General features: G+C 31.1%; 1 protein-coding gene across 2 annotated transcripts in view; it reads right to left on the bottom strand.

The window, feature by feature from the left end:
- Window positions 1-22,481, bottom strand: part of LOC119829945 (zinc metalloprotease ZmpB-like) — a 48,957-nt gene that overhangs the window by 4,675 nt on the left and 21,801 nt on the right. For both annotated transcript variants that reach the window (XM_038352685.1, XM_038352686.1), the window contains exons 3-6: window positions 7,750-8,115; window positions 1,096-1,220; window positions 467-739; window positions 64-253 (exon numbers count right to left, since the gene is read on the bottom strand). In XM_038352685.1, the coding sequence (XP_038208613.1) occupies window positions 64-253; window positions 467-739; window positions 1,096-1,220; window positions 7,750-8,093 (932 nt within the window). In that variant the 5' untranslated portion in view covers window positions 8,094-8,115. The remainder of the gene's footprint in view (window positions 1-63; window positions 254-466; window positions 740-1,095; window positions 1,221-7,749; window positions 8,116-22,481) is intronic.

Genomic DNA, 22,481 nt, shown 5'->3' with positions numbered 1-22,481 from the left:
CGAATGTTCTATACTGTAAAATATATATCTTCTCGTATAGATATAGATATAAAACGTGCTTACCTTATCTCTACGACTTCAAGTGTAATCTCATTGTCGTTATTATCTAAGTTATTTTTATCGAATATAGCTCGTTTTAATGCGTCATTGAATATTGCTATGAATTCCCTGTATTCTTCACTTTCTGGATCCTGTAAAGCGGGAACAAACTCTTCGTTGTCTATCCTGAGCTCTCCTTCTACAGTCCGTGGTACTGTAAAATATATGTTTTCACATAAAATAACAGCTTTGTGGTAGAATATGTAATTTCTATTGTTAAATTATATATTTCAGTGGAGGTATAAACAATTTTGGAATAGCATTTCGTAATTTATGCGAATAAGTGACGGATTTCGATTATTATTTACATTTAATATATTTTCTATTATAAGAAACAGCGAAATGTCAAAAGCAAGATAATACATACCATACATAGATATATCCGATTCATCTGAACCAACACTGTGATCTTGTCCCTCATCACTTTGTGTTTCTGAAGCTGGCTCGCTGACCATCGTAGTCTGTTCATGGTTATGGTCATGCTCATGGTTATGATCGTGGCCGTGGTCGTGATCGTGATCGTGTTCATGATTGGCGTGGTCGTGGTCAGAGCTTCCGATGCCGCCAAACGCTCGGACAGAGCTGACCGATGTGTTATATTGTTCCAATGGTGTTGGAGAATTCGAGAAGAGAATTCCAGCTGTAATTTGATATGGGTAATTGTAATAAGTATTAGTACCTGGATGACCGAGCTTTGCTCGGTATTTTTTTTTTGTTTTTTATAAATTGTGTTTATTGGAAATTATATTTAAGTATTATTATTCGCCAATAGATGTCAGGAAGAGTCATAATAAATTTAAGAAGGTAAGTATACTTGTAGAAGTAAAAAACAATAAAATAAAAAGCAATTGAAGTGTTCAAAAATGACTTAGCTATAAACACTTGAATTGATGAACAGTATTGGAAAACATCTCTACACTTAACTCACAATGAGTGTATCACATACCCTCGATATTTTAATAAAACCCAACAAATTATTACGTATTCTAGACTTACTAGCTGCTAACACAATGAGAGCAACAATGGCGGCCACAACGAGTCCCAGCAAGGTCCAGCAGAGTGGTCGTTTACATCCAGCCTTTTCACCTCGTTTATCGGCTGTCACGTATAATTTTTCCCCTCTGAAATAAAAAGAATAATATTAAATTATACTAATGATATTTACTCAATATCTAAACGTATATAATAGACATGAATTTTATTTTCGCTTCCTAGATCAGACAGACTAGTTAAGTTGACATGAGTTGATCCAGCTGATTTGGTATTTTATTTAGGTCTTAGTTAATATACTTAATAATTATTATCTACTAGCTGTTCGCCTCGGCTTCGCCCGTGGTACATATATAGCTTATTTCACTCGGTGAAGTATCAGCTTTCTAATGGTGAAAGAATTTTTGAAATCGGTCCAGTGGTTTTTTTACGTGAAAACGTTACAAACATACAAAAGTTTATTTTCTATAATATTCGTGTAAATTATAAATTTAAATTGTTATTTCATTTCCATTTTCGTTATTTATTTTGTCCATTCTTTAAAATATATGAAGGAATAAGTATGCTGAGAGTAATCATTTTCACAGTAACTGAGAAAATTAGGAGACAGTAGTGAGCATGTGAGAAAGACGGTGGTAAACAATCCTTTACCACCAACGTAGAGCTTAAATATTATAAGGTCACGTAATATGGCGCTTGCAGCATGCGAGGCAACTGTTGAGGTTATGTTGAGGGAGGGGAAGGGACGCTCACGCAGGAACAAAGCGTGGGTCAACGAACTGTGCGAATAGCTCTGGATCCAGTCAATTTTATTATAGTTTCAGTGTTTATCCTATAACGTCATTATTTACTGTGATTGTGATGGAAACATCTCTATAATTGGATAAGAGACACTTAAATAACAATTATTCAAACATCTTAACTGACAGATTGACAACAGACGTTGCGTGAGATATTTACTTGAACGCTAGAATATATTGGAACGTGTTTATATCATACTAGCTGCCCCCCGCGGTTTCACCCGCGTAAGTCCGTATCCTGTAGGAATAGCGGGATAAAAAGTTGCTTATATGTTATTCCAGTTGTCCAGCTATCTACGTACCAAATTTCATTGCATTCGGTTCAGTAGTTTTTGCATGAAAGAGCAACAAACGCACACACATCCTTACAAACTTTCGCATTTATAATATTAGTAGGATAGGATTATTTGGTCAGATATTTTTATATATTTTATTCTGTGGTATTTTCAACTTTTTCTATGTTTATTAGTCAGGCATTTGGTGGAAAGTACCTTACAGGATTTATTAGGAATAGTTAATTTTTAAATTTTAGGAGTATTTAGTAGTTGATTATTGTAGTTAACGTGAACTCAGCAGTCAATCTAGATAGGTATATCCTTTTAGTCGATTATAAGTATAATTTTATCTATAAATTAGAAGGCTGCCGAAAATCGTAACTTTGAGGTAAACTCAACCGTGTCGTATAAAAACCACGTACATACATAGTAAATTATTGCAATGAAATTTCACTTGCAAAGGATGTTAATTCGATTCTTTAGTCTAATAAATTTATAATTTGATGTATCCTTCCTATATAATTATTTTCAATTAAGTACATTTGCTGTTTCAAATTGGGTAATTGCAATTGAAAATAGAAATCAACGCTTATCAAAAATACAGATTTTTGATAACCCTAAAAAGTGCCTTCTCATTTCAGAATTTAAGTATTTCAATATAACAATTATCAAAGAGGATATTTTATTTTATCTCTCTATGTTTTTGTTTTTAACTTTTATTATTATGTTTAACGGGTTATACCTACCTATTTAGATAATGAATAAAGTTAGGTAATGTTCGATCATGACTGCTTTTTAGTTTTTTATTAAAATATAATATAGGGATTATTAGATTAAGTTACTACAAAAATTTCATGTAACTGAATGCTTACTACTTATTAGCTATAGCTATACATTACAAATTGAACTAACCCCAAAACACAGAACTGTAATATCTTTAAACAGAAGATTGTTCAAAGATATTACAAGATATTACTAGTTCCTTTCTAAAAGATAATGAAACCTCTTTTCCAACTTTGTTTTAAGTAACAAATACCTATAAATAAATTACAGTTAGAGTTGTTGTAGTCAAGTAAAGGAAACCTTCATGTTTCGTGTACCATCCGTTTAGTATGACCAAATTGTCATTTCCTACGATAAAATTATAAGCGGATTCAACTGTACGTAGGCATTATTTCGATTTGCATGCCTTTGTATGCTTACGAATCGGTTCATTGGGTACCTCTGACATTATGAATGAGAAATGTCATCATATGTGTGTCGTAACGTGGCACAATGTTTGTCACCATCATCTCTGAACCATGTTGCGTTGAGTAATACTCGATCTATATAGGCAAACATTCAAATTTGAAACATATCATTTTAATAGCATTAATATTTGAGTGGCATTTGAATTAAACTGTTCTGCTATTGTTAAATGATTGCTTCTGTTTTTAAGGCAGTATTGCTATATAAGATTAACCCGAGATTTAAAGGTTAAACATATATAAAAAAAGAATATATTCCAACGTTGTTGCTTAACACGGAATAATTCTACGAGACCTATCCCCCTTGCCCTTAGGTGCTTAGCGCAGATTTCAATGCGCTGTTTGATTTCCTTGCGTGAACGTGTACTGCATCACCTATCGATCTAATTATAATGTTTAGTGCGTTTCGCGTTTGCTTTTATGTTCAAAGTTTACCTTTGCGTTAAAAATACTAAGAATCACCTGGGAATGTAATAAATTGTTGTAATACATACAAAATACACGCGGAGATCTTAGAAAAGATGATTGATTTTTAGCTTTTCAAGTTTTCTATCAGATATGTATTAAGAACGAATTAAGATCTTATAGAGGACTAGCTGCACGCCTCGGCTCGCCCGGGTAGTCATTTATCGTAATTGAAATGATATAAACTATCCTATCTTTTAAGTTGGATCAAACTCCACATGGTGTGCAAATTTGATTAAAATCGGTTGAGTAGTTTAGGAGTCCACCGCGGACAAACAATGTTACACGTAATTTATATATATTAAGATTACGTAAGTACAGACATAAATCTCATCCATCGATTTTATCTGAGCTAATCGCTAGGTGTAATGAACACTTAGTTTACTGTGATAAATTTGTAAAAGATATGTAATTATAACTGGTAAGTGGTAAGTATAATCTGTAATAACATTTAGAACAAGCGAGGGAAATGTGAGGAATTCGAGACGCGCTACAAATGCCCGGCGTCGCGTCTTGTGCGCTATTGTTTGGATTTCTTTCAACCGACGCTTTTGTGTTTGTGATGAATATGTAGCAGCTTTCTCGTAACATAATGTATCTGTAACTTAGAGATGCGTAGACAGTTTTTTTTGCTCTAAACGCATACGTTGATAATGCGAAACAGTTTGTTATTTATTTACCATATTAAGCAATTAAGTACTGTAAGCTGTATAATAATCATTACGTACATATATATAAATTAAACATTATTGTATGGATTATAAGTAGGATATATAATGTATTGATTATGCGCATGTTTTATATTTACAATATGTACGTTTTTTTAATGACGACGAAGGTGTGTTTTATCAATTAGCGTAAGTGAGTCTTATTAAATGTGAAAAAATTATAGAGGAGCTTTTGTGAGTAAGTACATTAAATAATGAATGCTAGTATTATTTTCGTATATTAAATACTATTTAAAATGGATTTAATAATTTTGTACAATATTTAGATAAACGAAGAAATGCTATTTGTTTTTAATAGCTTATATATATCGCAAAATTATAAAGGCAGAATGGTTTGAAATGTAGTTATTATATTAAATAAATATAGTACCTATGAGACACACACTTAGCTGCTTAAAATACAGCTAATGTTGACCGTTACTCGTATTTTGGATAAACAATAGCATGTTCAAGTGTAATTACCGTTTACCGGTTACTCATTGATTCTGTAAGGTGACTTAAAATCCTGTGGAAAATTTCGGTTAGAGCTGTTTGTCGCAAAAGTCAATAACAGAGTATTCATCCTCAAAGAAAAGGTGGGTAAACTCATTTCATAATATTATTCTTTTGCTAATATTAAGATTTGCAACTTGTAGACTTTCTTTGTGTTTCTGAAGTGTCTTGAGTTTTTTTTATTTGAAGATTTATAATTTGACAGACAGAAATTTTTTAATGATAATTCAGAACCAGCGTCATATTTTGAACATGTATAAGTCATTAGCATAATATTAATCTTGCTAAATTTCAAAAGCCTTAAAATGAACAGATACATAATTTTGAAAATGGCACATGTTATCGTATACTTTCTAACATCGGCCACATGCTCAAGGCCGTAAGCTTCTTAATATTCTACGCGCTTTGGCAGACGCGTTGCCAAAAGTCAGAAAAACAAACCGTTTGAAATTCATATCAGTGTCACGGATTCCTTGATATACCGGCGTTGACACCCGATTGGCTTTACATAAGCGACCAAGGTCAATTTGTGTGTTAAAATTTTAGCCACACGACTTGCCAACTGGAACAAACTGCACGCTTAAGGCGTTTAATCGTGTTGCTGTTGAAAATGTTTGAATGTTCCATCCAAATGAGAATTGATATTATATGTTACTCTGGTTGAACAAAGATTCGTTTTGTTTTAGATAACATGCCTTCTGTTCTACAACACTTGAAATTGTAAATAATATGTTATGGTGTTAATATAAAGTGTAGCGTATTTGTTTTAAGCGTAATCATATTACAACATTAAATAATTACTTTTGTATAGGTATTCAATTTTTTTAAATGCTTGCAGAAGTATGAAAAATACCAACTTCTGAACTAACATTAAAAGGAATGCTGCAATATCGGAGCAAGGACACATACAAGATACATCTAAGCTGATTTGTGGTTAGTGTCCACCGAAAATGGTATCTGTTCACATGCGAAAAATCTAACCTTAACATCGATCTTATATTTAATATCATACTTGGTATTGTGTAATTAAAATAATAATTAAATTATGCTTTGCGTGCTCAAAGATAAATGACCTTTTACCAAATTTAATTACTCGGTGCCCTCGACGGACTTTCTGGTGAAAAGTATTCGAAAGTAGGTATAATTTGTGATTATACAAAGATTTAAATTAAATGACCTACATTGATATCTATTAAATATGTTATATATTACATTGCATGAATGAATGCAAAGTGTGTATTAATATGTATTGAATTACAATAAATGAAAAACATAATTAATATTTGAATAGTATTAAGGTATTAAGATTATGGTATTATTACAGACAAATTTCTAGGCAAGCAAGCAAAGATATATTAGATTCATACATTATTAATAGCTAACCTTCACTTAGACACGATTTTGAATTATTTTTGATCTTGAATTTTACAACGTGATATAAAGCAAATTGTTTAAATGGGTGTTAATAGAACCAGGCAACGAAGGTTGACAAATAAATCATAATAGAGCAGTGGCAATAGTTATATTTTCACGGAATATTATAACCAGCTAGACGACGAATATATATATTTAATAATACGTTATTCATTTGTATATGACAAACTTTTAAATTTATCTTCTTGTACAAAAATAATACCACTTTAAACTGACTTTCCTGCAATATTTTTCATCCTTCTGGAGTTGAAGCGTTGTTGCATATGATATATGGGTATATAATATTAAAATAACGTTGTTGGTAATATTTTTATAACTATCCAGCCAATATATTTTATAAATATCCAGCTAACATAGCAGGATAACATCCAACTAACATCCAGGAGCAGAGTCTCCTTACAGTAACTAACAGAAAAACTCATAAGACAGATTAAAAAACACATTCATTAAAATATTGTTTTGATTTGTTATTTATTTTATTTATGAGATAATCTGCATTTTCCTATAACGATCAAACGATTGAATATACCATTAAAAGTATACTACTACACATAATTTATTAGTAGCGGTAACTGTTCTTAGTTACTAAATAGGCAATAGATATCTGATAAGTATCTAATTACTCGATGTGGTGGTCCAAATTGTTCGAGAAACATCCGTGAAACGGTGACAAAGCAGTTATGGTCGTAACTTATTTCTTATTGTAAATTATATTTATCTATACAACAGCTTTTAAGTAACGTGAATACTATATTATTATTATTCATGTAAGTCTAGATAATATTTTGAAACAAAACCAAAATTCTAAGGTCAGGTAATTCATGAAACACAATCACTTGTGTTAAATACAATACGGATTGAAAATAATATATGTTTATGGAGGTCACTTATTGCTAGTTTTTAATTCAGAATATTATTAACCTATATATTAAACTTAAAGAAGAGACTGTTGTATTTTTGTATGTTTGTAACGTTTTCACACAAGAACTGCTGGACCGATTTCAAGAATTCTTTCCCCATTAAAAAGCTGCAACTTCACTGAGGGACATAATATGCTACATATGTACCATGGGCGAAGCTGGGTCGATCAGCTAGGTGTCGATAAAACTGATACGTGTAGAGTTTCTGCTATCGTTGACGCATATTAAGTGTAGGTATATATTCTAATATATTCAGCCATATTAATTAATGGTTCGGTCAATAAAACTAGTGAACTCACCTCATATATTTCCTATGCTCGTTAACTGGCACGAAGTACTCATCGTACGGCGTCGTCGTACTCATGTCTACTTCAACGTCCTTTTTCTTCGCGCCGTTCTTTGGCGTCAAATTGATCAGTTCCAAATTGACAGCCTCTAAAGTTTTCGTGTCCCCATTCGGCTCTTTCGTGTGGCCGTTTTGATGCGGCACGTTGGATGTGAAGGAGTCGTTGTGGTTGGGGTCCGACTCGTCGTGTTGGTAGGCTCTGTTGTCGAAGCCTGCGGGCGACGCGGGCGGGGAGGGGGGCCTGTGTTGCGGCCGCGCTGGCTCCCGCGGCGACGCGGATCTGCTGTGGCTATCCATTAGTTTTGGGGCGGACTGACATCTGGAACAAAAGGGATTAAGATTAACAATGTGCGTGTTAAAAAAATGTGAAGGTATAGTTCCTCCAGTGGCCGGGTTTCTTGAGAGGATTTAAGTAATAATGCCATTTTTTATTAGTTAAGTATTTAGTGGACAGATTGTAACAATTTCAACAATTGAAGACATCCTTTTTGGACGACAAAGTTTCGTTGGTGTTGCCAAATTGTAAACAGATAGTACGGATCATAATTTTTCGACAGTTTTCAATATCGCGAGATAGGTTGTAATATAACGATTTATACAATTTTACGGTGACACATACATCGTAAAATTTATAGCTTTGCTTACAAGAATTATTATTTCCTTCTACTAGTACGTATAGTAAATTATATAAAAATTCCATTCATATCTTGCACACTCGTGATGTACCTACGCTAGGACCCAGTACGTCCTTAATCTCAATAAGTCTAGACGAGGCAAGCAACCTTTTACTGTTTCGAGTATGTAAATACTCACTTTAAAGCTAAGGTTAATTCAACTCAAAACTATCAACGTGTGTTCATTTCCAGTAAAATTTTAAGAACCAATTTATTTGTTTTCTTTAATAGTATAAGTTATTGAAATTAATACTAACATCAGCTTTGTCATTTATTTTTCGATTGAAGTTTCTGTTTATCCACGTTTCTTGTGATCATTGGTAATCATTTTAGAGGTTATGGTAATTGAGATTTCAACTAACAATTTAATGTTTTATTCAGTACTGGCAGCAAGAAAGATTGAATGTCATTTTTTTGTAGGATAGAATTCGGATTTTCTCTTGTATATGTGTCTTAAGATTTGTGTGTAGTGGAGTGGAATGGAATGTTCCTATCACACAATCAGCTTTAGGGTAATGCAATAACGATTAAAGGTTGTATAAATGTCAGGTCGGAATCCTCTTCGCAATGCGTGGGCCGAGGGTCAAGGCTTGCTTTAATTTGACTGAGATGAACGCCGATGTACAATAGGCTTTTTGTTGATTTATAAGTCGTTATTCATATTATTAACGTTTGTATAGAGATCGTGAATGTCTAATATCTATTGATAGTAATAAAAAAGTTAAGTTTATAATGTAACAATAACATCCGGTTATTAAATTTAAAAATATATATGTGTGTGTGGAAAAAAAGGAATTTTAAAATATTGCTGATATGAGACTGATCTCATGTTAGCAGGTGTTTGTCGGGGTAAATATTTGTGTGAGCAATATATAGAAATAGAGGATTCATAAAATGGTAAAACTGTTGCGTTTTCGTTGATTTTGCATATATTGTAAAATTATTTTATTTCACAAATAATAAAATATTTAAAAAAAATAACACACCTACTTTGCTTACGATGGCAAAAAATAAAAAATCACTTATTTAATACTTACGTGTAGGTATAAAATAAATGATCATTATTGGTCATGGAATTTCCATGGTTTGTAAGCTCCACTGATTATAATATTTTAATACGCTCCTAGCTCTTATTAATGGCTTTCTGTCTTTAATTATGCATATAGTTATAATTATATGGTAATTTTATCGTATACTAATTGGAGCAAAAGGCGTTTAAACAAGTTTTTTAATCAAGGTCAAGGATGGTTCGAAAATTATTTTTATTATTTATTTATTTTTTTATTATTTTGATATAAGAAACGTTTTAGACTTCTATTTCTTTCATTTATTAAGATTATCTATAGTTTTTCTAGTTTTGGTTTCAATTTATTGCAATAAAGATATTACCATACGTGAATTATCCGCTCATTTTATATTACAATAGATTTGGAGCGTTTATTACTAGCTTAAAATCAGCTATCTCACCTTGTTCTTGATATATCCCGTTTTCTTCTGGCGGGGGGTTCTATAACGGATCTCGCGTAATAATACCGCGCATGCGCGGACCTTGGCGTCCGTGGTGTTTTTCTATACCGCACATCCCTAACCAAATTACCTCCACCAGTCATTGTATTCGCATTCCAAATTTAAAAATGGAAGCACTTTCTATTTCTTAAAAAAGGCGTGAAGTTTGACATTTTGTTTTTTTTTTATTTTGATTTTTTTAAACCACGGGTGCCCGGAAAACAGCAAGCATTGACGTGCAATCGCACCGACTATACTCTTGTTTCAATTGTCGAAGAAAACAATCATGTAAACAATTATTGTTTTCATTGTTTATGAATATGGGGTGTTTTGTTTGTAATTATAATACGTTGAGACTTATACTTAGCGAAAAATTTATAAATTGTTTATATTAAGAAGTGATTATAGCAAAACTACTTCGAACTAATAGTTTATACAGAATATTGCCTCATTATTTTATTATTATATGATTATCATCTTAACCACTGAGATGTATTAACAGTTTATTATTGACATATTAGGATTTGACTCTTATGTTTTTATCTTATTATTTATATAATTAAAAGATTAATAACAGAATCGGTTTAACCAGTCCGTAATAGTTAAAATAAACAATATTTTCGTTAATATAATGCAAAAAAGCGAACAGACTCTATACAAATATTTTCATGATGAATGCCTTCTGGTTAAAAGAATAAACATGCAAAGTTGTATATACGCGGCAATTCAACGAATAACCATTGATAACTCGACAATGCCATATTATATTTATTGTTTACTATAAAAGGAATCTTAGACATTTATGATAATACCTACAAATAGTGCAATTTCAACAAGGTCACTGGTTCTTGTAAGTATATGATAAATTAAGCACTTATGAAGACCATAAAGTGTAATCATAGTAATGTAATATGGTTATTGTTGATTTTTTTATGAAATAGCTATAAATGAATAAAGGATCAATTATCTATGGCAAGATTTAATAATAATTATTTACTTACAAAAGCAATAATAATATTGTTTTTACAAATACATTCCACAAAAGGTGAACGGGTGGACAATGACAACTGATGTAGAGTTAACCTCGCACTTTATAAAATAAAGTGATAAATTCTTCGTACTAACTTAACAGTCAGTAGTACACAATGGATTTTAATGTCTAGTAAAATAATATACATTTTTTGTTTTTTTGAAGCTTAATGTAGTCTGGTTCTAGCAATAGACATATCAGTATTTTTATGGAGAGCTAAATGAATTCGCAAAACACGGGAATTAAATGTAATTTATTTACGCTTGAACAAAACACATTTATCTCAATACTTAATTACCCCGTTAAGAAAGTTACCGAATTCTTAATTGAAGTTACATGTTTTAACAGCGGCGCAAGCAAGGACGTTCGTCATAATCAATGCTACCGTGCAATTCAAGAATGCTAGCCATGTAGTCTGGTTGTGAAAGGTAACCAAGCTGCTAAACTGCATACTAGATAAACGGCATTTAAGTCTCGCTGTAGTTGCATTGAACTAAGTTCGACCTGGCAGCTTAAAAAAAGATTGTGAATAGACGATGCGAAAAAATATTTGAATTGACTATATGTCAATTCTATATTTGAAATTTGACATAAAAGGAAGGAAAGAATAAAGACTTAGATTTTTTGAATCAAGAATTTTGAGCTAAGAAATTCCATTTTTTTTTATTTATAAATTAACGTATCCTTCATATAATATGAGAACAATCAACGTTTTACTGGTGGCGCAACAGATTGTAACATAAGCCGTCTTAACTAATTACAAATTGTTCACGCTCATTGGCATTGACGAGAACGAAAAGCAACAAGATTTGAGAAAGCAAGAGTTATTTTAATTTTGCAATAAGAGAAATATTATAAAAATGTATGTGGGCGTTGTGTCAGAAAGATATAGAAGTGACAAAAGGTACAAATAACTATACTGGCGTAGTCGGGAATAACAAATTAGCATTGGTTTACGAAACTTCACATTTAGCAATATTTATAGAAATCGACGAGATTGATATTACCGCGAATTTATAAAAAGAATCAGCTAAGTTTAAACTGTTTAAAGTTGGTCTACTTCTATTGTATTGGAAAATTGAATTTTAAGGTGTATTGAACTAAGGTATCCTATATTTTGCAGACGAGACAAGATTAAAAACATTATTTGTCATTGTGATCCTTTAAATTCACATCTTTCAAAATATTTATTTATGATGATGCATGTTTGTACAATCATTTAGATTATTTCCGTAAGGCAAAGAATATACTCAGGTTGGGAAAAATAAAATGTTTAACATAATTTAATAAATAATGGATTTTTATACTTAGTTAAATCAACACTAGTTAAATACAACCGGATCGTCGGGCCGAGTTGTAAAAATTTAAACTTTTTTAGGAATAGCTTTTTTTTTTGAGAAAATTTACCTTAAAACATTTAATGTATGGATTAAAAAAAAAAATAAGTAAGTTAACTTCGATTCAAATTAACCATATCTAACAAAAGACTAAGTGATAAAAAATTGGCGTCATGTCTATATTAGATTTACTGCGATGTTTCTACAGCAACTTATTATGAATACAAATGAAATAAATTACTCCTAACGTGTATCGTCTTTGTGCCATGTACTAGTAGTTAAGGATGGTAATTTTATAATTTACCTAGTCTGTTTATTAAAAGGAATATCGAAAGAAAAAATTATATATGTGCAATGTAATAAACAGAGAATAAAAATGTTGTGTATAAAAAAAAAAAAAATTATTTGTATCATCACCAATAGCTTAATAGCCAACCCTATTTATACGTAAATACATATTGTAAGTAGTTAATATTTAAATCACATATTTATTTTACCCGTGTAGCTTTGATGACCAATTGGGTTTACTGCATAATGAGATGATCTTATCATGTATAGGGGAAGGAAAAGTTATAATGAAACGTGGTTACACAAAGGACGTGGAAATTTTAAGTACCTGCCATGTACTATGTTCCGACAGCTGGTATTGAGTTAAAAGCTTGGAGTCAAGTATAACCTTAATTGTTTACATAATTGTTATAGAGTGGGTTAACCGTTAATGTTTAAAAACATTTCAATTTACTTTTGTAATGTCAACAAATAGACGAATTGCATACGAATATAGGTACTTGAAACAAATTCGCGACAATAAACTTTGTTTTATCCTGCAACCGATAATTGTCAGTCAGTACATGTAAACCGAAGGCTTTAGGGTCTACATTTGCATGGGCCTTGTGCTTCGATCATATTAAGTGCCTTTCAAGTGACCACGATCAAAGATTCAGAGCGGAGCGGTTGCAGTGCTCAATATTAGGTAATTCCGATCATGCTTGCTGTTACGCAACCGCAGTCCACAAATCTGCATACAATGTTGACTGACAAGTTTTAGTAACGTATAGTTAACCGAATTTCAACTCCATTTATAATGAACGGCATAATAACGATTATGAATTATTTGCTCGACAAAATGGCGAACATATTATTTATTATAGAATAGCCGCCTTTGCCTTTGAGAGAGTTGTTTATGAATAGTCAACTCGTTTGCCTTGTGACATAAAAAATTGCGATGTCAGACTTAGTAAACGGCAAATTTACAAAAAAATCAGTAAAAGCGGAACAAATACAGATCATATTAGGCTACCATTTTTGATCGTGTGGGAGTCTGAATCACTATGGAGCCCACATCGCGTGTGCAATACGGCCTTACATGCCTTATGACTGAACTATTGTATTCAATTATGCATTGTCTATATTTGAGTTAGATGGCTGTATACGTAAAGAAGTGCTAAGGTGTAAATTACAATGCCAAAGTTGTTTATCTTAAACTTTATTAACGTGTTATCATCATCATCCTATCCATGATTTAGATTTGGATTTATGTGTCATTGTTAGTTTTTGTTCATATTAAAATAATAAATGTACGAAAGTAAAATACGATACATGATGAATTAATGTGCTCGAAGATCGACGGCTAATTTAATGGTATAAAAAGTTCTTTGCTGTAATAAATTTCATGTTTCTTTTAAGCAGTTATAAGAATTTTGACATTCAGAAGCAATTAAATAACAACTAGTTTATTAGTCATTGCATTTTGAATACCAAACTCCGTTCAACAGCTGAGCAAATTGAAACATATCGGAGGCGAAGAATGGAGAATGATCGTGACTCATACGGAATGCGCCCTCACATCCGCGCTCATGAAATATTTACCTTCAAGATGCACAGATAATCAAATTACATTCTCTTTGTATGACAAAGTATCTTAGCTTATGGTACATGCACAGATTAAAACATTGAATGACATTTGATTGTACTATGTCGTCAAATACTTTTGTGATTTGTTGTTTATAATTTTATTTTACTTTATAATTAAAATTCTACTAAAGGCATATTCCGGCAACTAGAAATTTTATTGTTGATGTTGTTGATAAATATCTACACTTCATATGTGTAACGATTAATTATTGTATATTGAAATTGTGTCAAAGAAAAAGTCATATGAAGTTAATGTATCTATTACTTATGTAAAACGATTTATAATAATTATAGTTAAAAGATTCGGCCGGGAATATACAAGCGCTTTACTTTACAAGACCATTTTCATTTAACTTTTGGATATACTGATTGCGTAATAGTAAATTTTCCTTATATTATCATTGACAACCATTTGGCAGGTTAGTGAAATAAATTGAACAGGTTTCACAAGCCGCCCTCGTAGTGTCGTGACACCAACCGACCTCGTTCTGACTTTGAGTTTAATCTGTACCGAATTACAAATAGCTATAAACAAATTCTCATGTACTCATCAACATAATAATGGTGTAAATAAAAACAATGATGCACGTAGGTGTTTTATAAACATAACAAATGCGTATTTATTGGTTGTATTGTATCTAACATTTGTATAGAACACTATAAATCTGTCTACAATAGGTCATCTTCGTGTTAGTAATTACTTGATCGTCGGAGTATTTGGTCAAAATTGCACGTTTCAAGGATAACGATGCAAAAAGATGATTGATTGTCATCATCAAACTTAACAGTTATGTTAATGGTATCTTGGTGTTTTTGGTTAATATATATGCTATATACATGTATAAATATTCAATTTAAAAGTTTATTCTTTTAAACTATAACTTTAACTTTTAAAGGGTAAATTTAAGCTTCGAAAGCTATAGTGTTATGCGAAAGTTCTTTCAAACGGACAGCTTTCATCATCATGATATTTTGATTGAATATCTATGTTTTTTAATTTAATGGATACTGAAACAATGTGTTCCCGATGGCATTTTGAGAGGAAGATTAAAATCTAACGTTGTTTACAACCTTATGGTGTCATAAGTGATATATGGGGATAGTGCAGCGGATATCATGCAATCGTCAGTGAAAGCGTTACAGGCAGAAATATATTTTTATTATACTTATATTTCTTTAGTCGAACATATTAATATAGGTAAAGGTGTGTGTTAGTGACGTCTAATAAAAAAAAATATAAAAAATAAATTAAAAGTAAATTAAAGCTCACCCGAGCTGTTTCCGATGCGATAAAAACAAAATTAATAACGTCACATAGAATTACACCAATCACTTCCTGCAAACCTTAAACCATTTTTGGTGGTGTAACTGTATAGATGGTCAGTGACCATCGTAAGTTCTGCATCAGAGGTGGATGACCTCAAGTGGCGTGGGCATATTGTGGCAATTGCTTGAACCCAATTGCCATGTTTTATTAAGATCTAATGTGCTACGTTTTATGGCTCCATTGTAATCGATTTTGTGATAGCATTTTGTTATGGGTTTCTGGTTTATTTAATTAAACAGTATTTGTGGTTCTGAAATAAGGTAATGATGACTACTACCGTAACGACTTGGTGAGTTATTTTACAATACTTAAAATAAAAGAATTCAGGAAATTAAGAGACATAGCTGTATTTGTAGCATTCTATGAATGTATAGGTAACTAATTTACAGATTTATGTAGATCTGATAATTATTAACAAGTTTTAGAACCCTCCTAGACAGGAGATTAGACTATCTAAATAGATAGAAGGTATTTTGCTTGTCTTTATTTTTCTTCTGATGATAGAAAAAAAAAAAAATAAGTGACACTCAATCGTTATTACTCATCATTGTATTAAATACAATAACTTTTGCATTATTCAAGTAGTAGCAGTTATACAAGTAATATATGACATATTTAAAAATTATTTAGTACTCCCATTGTCAGCTCTAACAAAGCACAATATTGCAGTCATTGATTTTTAAATAAACATAACGAGTGAGGCCATAAAACTTTCCATATATGTGTAAACCCGGAATATTTTAATGTATAGTATATAACTGAATGTATGACTGTGATCCGGTTCATAACAAAGACAATTGAAACTCGTTTACTGTTACTTTAATTCCAAGTTTTCCCACTATGTCAATTATGCATAGTGATTAATCTGTAACATTAGTTAGTAAAAATACGTTGCGAATTGAGAATCTCCGGTCGCTTGTATATTTTTTAAAATAATATCGATATATTAATAATTAATCATTATTATATATATTAGTTTAGCATTTGAAGTTCTATTGTTAAAAGTAAATGTATCAGTTTTTCGTAATACCCTGAGATTTACTAAGGTTCTTTATTATAGTTAAGTCTTTTCTCGAAATAGCGTAAGGATTTGAATAATTCATGTAGTATGGAGTAAAAGCAACACAATGATTATTTATAATCAGACCTTAGGAACAAGACCTTGCCGCGTTCCTTCAGTAAACAGCCGTGATCAACTCTTAGACGTGGCCATCAGAAACCTTTGTGACTAATCACAAACTATCAATTCACTGAGGTTTTTACCTCATTAATCTATATCTTCCGCATTTTGTAATATTGTTTTGCTATTTCTCATTCTCATTGGGCTCGTGAACGTAATTATTGGTCAGAAAAGGAAAAAGTTAAGTTGTCAGACAATCGCCGAGCAATTCTGCGATTATGTGCAATTTCTAGTCGTTATTGAAGATACTCTGTTTTGTTTTAATTGTATGGTAGGTCATACTTAATTCATAGGAATTCAGGCAGAGCACTTAAATCGAATCTTTTCTGACAGTCTGATTAGAGTCTCCCCGTGACCACGCTCGCTGTAAAGTGTTCGAAACGTCGGGTTAATAATATAATGAATAAATCGCGTTGAAAATCCGTTGAAAAGTTTTTAATTTCTAGTCTGATTAGATTTAAGATTCAATTTTCGATAAGTCCTTCTTAATTTTATATTGTCTATTACTATAACTGTTCTTGAAATTATATTATTATGTACTTTATAGTGAAATTTTTTTATACCTTTTCGTTTGTATTTTCGGACCGTAGAAAGAAGCTAATTTTAAAATAGCAAAAACGTAGCGAGGCTCTTCGGCTTCATGCACTTAAAGACTGGGGTTTTCCAAATCTGTCTATATCCTGGTTGGAACCATGCTAAGTCTTCAATTTCATCTAACTTTTGATCACTTATTAATCGCTTCACTAACGAAGCAGATGAAACTAACGTTAAAAAATGACCATGTTCATGTAACAGTTACAGGTTTAAAGTTTACACGCAATTCTAATCTGGTGACAAGATGTCAGGCGAAAAGAATTTGGGCGCGGTTGTCACGCCTCGCCGAGGGACACAAGTGTATTGAATTTATTATAAATAATAACTTGTCGCAAGAATGATAATTGAGAGCAATGATACGGCTCTGATTCACAGTTTTATCTATGGTATTATCTAAATTGTTCGGTAATATACTTTCAATTACTTCAAGAAGGTATCTATAGAAAAAATACAAAAATGTGTTTTTACGTCTAATGGTAGTTTAATAAGATAATTTGATATAAATTAAATTAATCGTTACTTCTTGAATTTTTATTTTACCATATATGTGCAATGAAAACAAGAAGTATGAAAGTTGAAGACCGTCTAATTACGCCAAATTATGTGCATCGATAGGTACGCATCAAGGTTTTCGTTTCTAAAATATCACGATTCACGGTACATTATATTTTCAACTAGCTTTTACCCGCGGCATCGCACACATTAAATTCGCAATAGTTTAATAGATGTTATTATACATATAAACTTTCCGCTTGAATCACTTTATTTCTTAAAAAAATACCATCAAAATCATTGTGCAGTTGTAAGATCTAAGCATACATACATATATACATATATGCAAACATACATATATAAATAGGGAATTAATACTACGTAGTGATATTGCTTAACAAGTTACAATTCATGACTTGCTTCCACTGATTTGGGTACATCGTGGTAATATAATTTGGCGTTGTTTATTATAATCGATTAAGTTTGATTAAGTTTTCTCCGATTTCTTTCGCTATAATGCTTGTAATGCTTTGTAATAGAAAACGCAATTCGATTGCATGTTCACGAAAGTCATAAGCGAAAGTCTAACAAGATTTATCAGTAACGTATCGATAACAAAAAGCTTTCAAAACGACAATAATATAGATTAATGCTAACCCACCGATCAACTTTTACTTGGCAATGAACTGATATAATGGGCATATATGACCTCCAATATAGTATGAGTTAAAGCAATGTACATACAGTGTTAATGCGACAGAATAAAAAAAACAATAGATTCCCGCTTAAACTTTAATTTTACGCCATTTAAAATTAGAATCCGTTTTAGATTTTTTATTATCTATATTTAAACATAATGACGTAGGCTACTGGATTAGTACTTAGTAGGTATTATTACCTATTTATTAATTTCGTTATACGCTCTATTGGCGCGAAACTATCAGTTGCAATTGTTTCCATGATTTATGATCGTAGACAATCGTAGATAACATTCAAATGTGACATTTAAATCATTTGCCTTTCATTTAATTATTCAAGAAACACATGTGCCTTAGCATTGAAATCCTTCAATATTTTACTCACTTTTGAAATATAATGTAATAAATATAACATATAACATATCCCGAGTCTCATTAAACCTTAGGACACTTTCAATATTTCAAAAATTATTGATGTTTTATTTCGACTTCTACAGCAAGCGTATCTCTGTGGCCACCGAATTTGATTTTTAAGGCTCACGAAAAGATAATATTATATACTATGTAGATGATTGAATTTCTTACAACTATCTAAATTTTTTTCGAGTAATAAATCGGGTAATAAATCAACGTAAAGCTATATGAAGAACATCAATAGCACAAAACTTTATTGTGTATGCCACAGCCTAAGGTCAATTTTCGATACATAAGGCTTGCTTCCCCAACCGGATACGAATGCCCAGTCTATTCTTTGAAAGTTTCGCATGTGTTACATAATGTTAAATTGAATGAGTCGTTTTGTTTGCGGTTCGTGCTTGTCATTAGCGAGCTTTTATTTTTAAACGAAGTGAGTGTTTATAAATAGTGGCTATGATTTGCAGATTTGCCAATTTATTATGATAATAAAGGATTTTATTTGTTTCGTATTTGTCATGGATAATCTATGGAAACTATGCAGCCTTTTTATAATTCAACGTTTTATTTGGACTTTATACGTAAATATGCAATTGATGAAGACATTATAAATGACTTACTAGGATTGATGGATGGATTACTTAGGATACAGTATTTTCTGTTATTCTCAATATTCATCTATTTAATCTAATACGTCTAGAGCAAATATAACATTTTAAGATATTTTAATATAAATTCACACATAAAAATATTTTAGTAGACTTCTATTCAATTTAATAATATAACGATTCATTGTTCATACATATGTCATGTAATTATCTCACCTTTGTTTTTTAAAGATAAATGAAGAATAAACAATTATATAAAGTAAGCTTTAATAGGGCTTTTCTAAAACTCTAATTGCATTAAATTTAGTGTTTTAGCTTCTTTAATGAATTCATCATAAAACAAGGTTTTCTTGCTGTTGCCAAAAATTATTTGAACGAGGCGTATTGAACTTTGATTTATGAATATAAAAAAATAACTATTGAGTTGAATTATTTATTTCACTACCCAAATTTAAGAAATTATTATCTTGATTATTTAAATTTGGTGCTCTAGCCGAATACTCTTTTATTCAGCATAGGTAACATCAGCCCATACTATCAATTAAATCTCCAAATGAAACCACGATTAAACTTTATCATTCGTAATTGACGTTACAGTTACATCGAAGTGTAACAGTTATCCCGTTTCTCATTTGATTTTACCACCCACATGGCCGCCTAAGGCAATATCAGCTTTTTGTAATAGGTTAAGAATCGGAATGACAATCATTTGCGTTATCACGGTCGAAACCGAGAGTCGTCGTGGGCGCTGGCGACCCTGACGCTTCTTGCTGTAGGTGAGAACTCATACTGACTCATGTGTACTGTTAGACTAACAGTTCATTGAAGTTGTTTATGGTTTAGCCTTGGTAAAGCGTTTTCATGAACAAAATATGGTCAAAGATAATAGCGCTCCTTAATTATATCAAAGTATCCGGACATTTACGAAATAACCATTAAACAAAGCTTGCTATATACATAAAAGACACACGTATACTAAATGTAATATCAAGTATATAAACTAAAATTTTATGTCAATTCTTCATCAGTAATGGATACAATTAAAATCTCTATAAGGGGACTAAAAGAGTTGGAAAGACGCACGCAATCGGGGATTTATAAAAGCATATAACATTGCATGATAAAATTCGCACATCTATAATAAATCTTTCAATGAAAATTTTAATTTGTCATCTGCTCTAATGAAACTGATCGTTTCTGTTTTTCTTAAATAAATAAAACTTTAATTAATAGATGAGATGGAACTCTTATTAAACTGCATTAAATATAGTTAAATCACGGAAGAAGAATAAAAAATACAATTTTTCTCATTCCTTAAAAAATATCACAGATTCAAATATTTTGTAGTTTTTATTTGTATTATCTACATAAAAACAGGCATCGTCCAGTATATTTCCTTAAAATATTTAAGGAAGCACTAAAGGCTAATACAAGTATTAAATATTGATAATTGCGATGCTTCCGTTCTCCATTAAATAAAATAGCTAGTTTTTGCTATACGTTTTAAATTTCGAATAATATAATATTTTATACGTATATATTTTATCAAATAGAAATACTGAAATAAAAACAAAATTACATTAAAGAGTCATTAATATTGGAAGATATGAGCAACTGGTGACAAATTGTTAAAACATTTCTAATAGGTATAAATATGTGGGGAAATTAGTCTATACAGTGTAGCTTTATCTAAATGAGCGGAATGACATCATGTCTAATGAAGTTAAGCCATCCTCCTTGCTTCATAATCGGACAATGAACTGTGCTTTTTACTGATGCTTTTTATAATCTGTCTCGGTGAAAAAGTCTATAGTCTTATTTGTATTCGTGATTCGATTCTTGTGAAAAGATTGGTAAAATAGTAAGAATGGTAGGTATTTATTGTGTGTTTAGAATAGAAAATCTCTCTATTTTCCATCACAGATAAACAATTTTTATGCTACTTGGGCGATAATGAAAAACTAATTTACTTTTAATGAATTAAAATTTAATTTAATTCATTTATTTATGAATGACTAATATAACTATATAACATTAAGAAAAATGTCATTCCTTATGAGAAAAAGAATCTCAAATCTTTATTGAGTAACTAAAATAAGTAATTAACAACAGGAAATGTTTAGTGAAACCCAAATAAGAATAGCGGCGACATGTAAACCCTAACAGCAATATAATGTTCTTTTGACCTCACAGCTAATACCGTTACATCGTTGTATTCCTAAATCTAGCTTTAACACAAACTTCTTATAACGTTGCATTCCACAGCTTTACAGTTGAAGGAAATTTAATCAAAACTCGTATATTTATTGTTAAATAAAGCTAAAATTACCGAAGCAAATATTTCATGGAATGAAAGTAATTCGCAAGTCTCTTCACCTATTGGGTAACAGAGCTGAGAACAATGTAACTATTCACTAAATTCTTCATGTTTTATTGCGGATGTTTCGAGAAAAAGTTTTATTTAAAACACTACGAATGTATTAAAAAGTGTTGCAATTGCTAAAAATTACTTTTTGTTTATGAATAGTAATGTAAGATACCATAATATCCAAACGCAAATAAAATGATCCTTTTTATATATAAATTAATTTTTTATTCCGAGTAATTCATTGATTTACAAACACAGAAAACTTTGCTACGTTGGAATCTATAAAACAATTAGATTAAGTGATGATCTTTCAACACAATCTCCAATGATAAGTTTTTAATTAAAAGCAAATAGCTTGAAGCTATTTCATAAAGCTACAGTATTTCTACGAATTAGATACGCAATTATACGAAGACTTCGTTACTGATTACATTAATATAATAATTATCAAATACTTGGCTAATGTTAATTATAAAACAGAAATGATGTAAATCAAGGTTGTTGTGTTTCATATTGTTATCGTAATTTAATAAAATACAACAT

The sequence above is a fragment of the Zerene cesonia genome, chromosome 11 (assembly GCF_012273895.1).
Source record: "Zerene cesonia ecotype Mississippi chromosome 11, Zerene_cesonia_1.1, whole genome shotgun sequence".
In the NCBI taxonomy this organism is placed as follows: Eukaryota; Metazoa; Arthropoda; class Insecta; order Lepidoptera; family Pieridae; genus Zerene; species Zerene cesonia.
The sequence above is the reverse complement of the archived record's forward strand: the minus strand, read 5'-3'. Positions and strand labels throughout refer to the sequence as shown.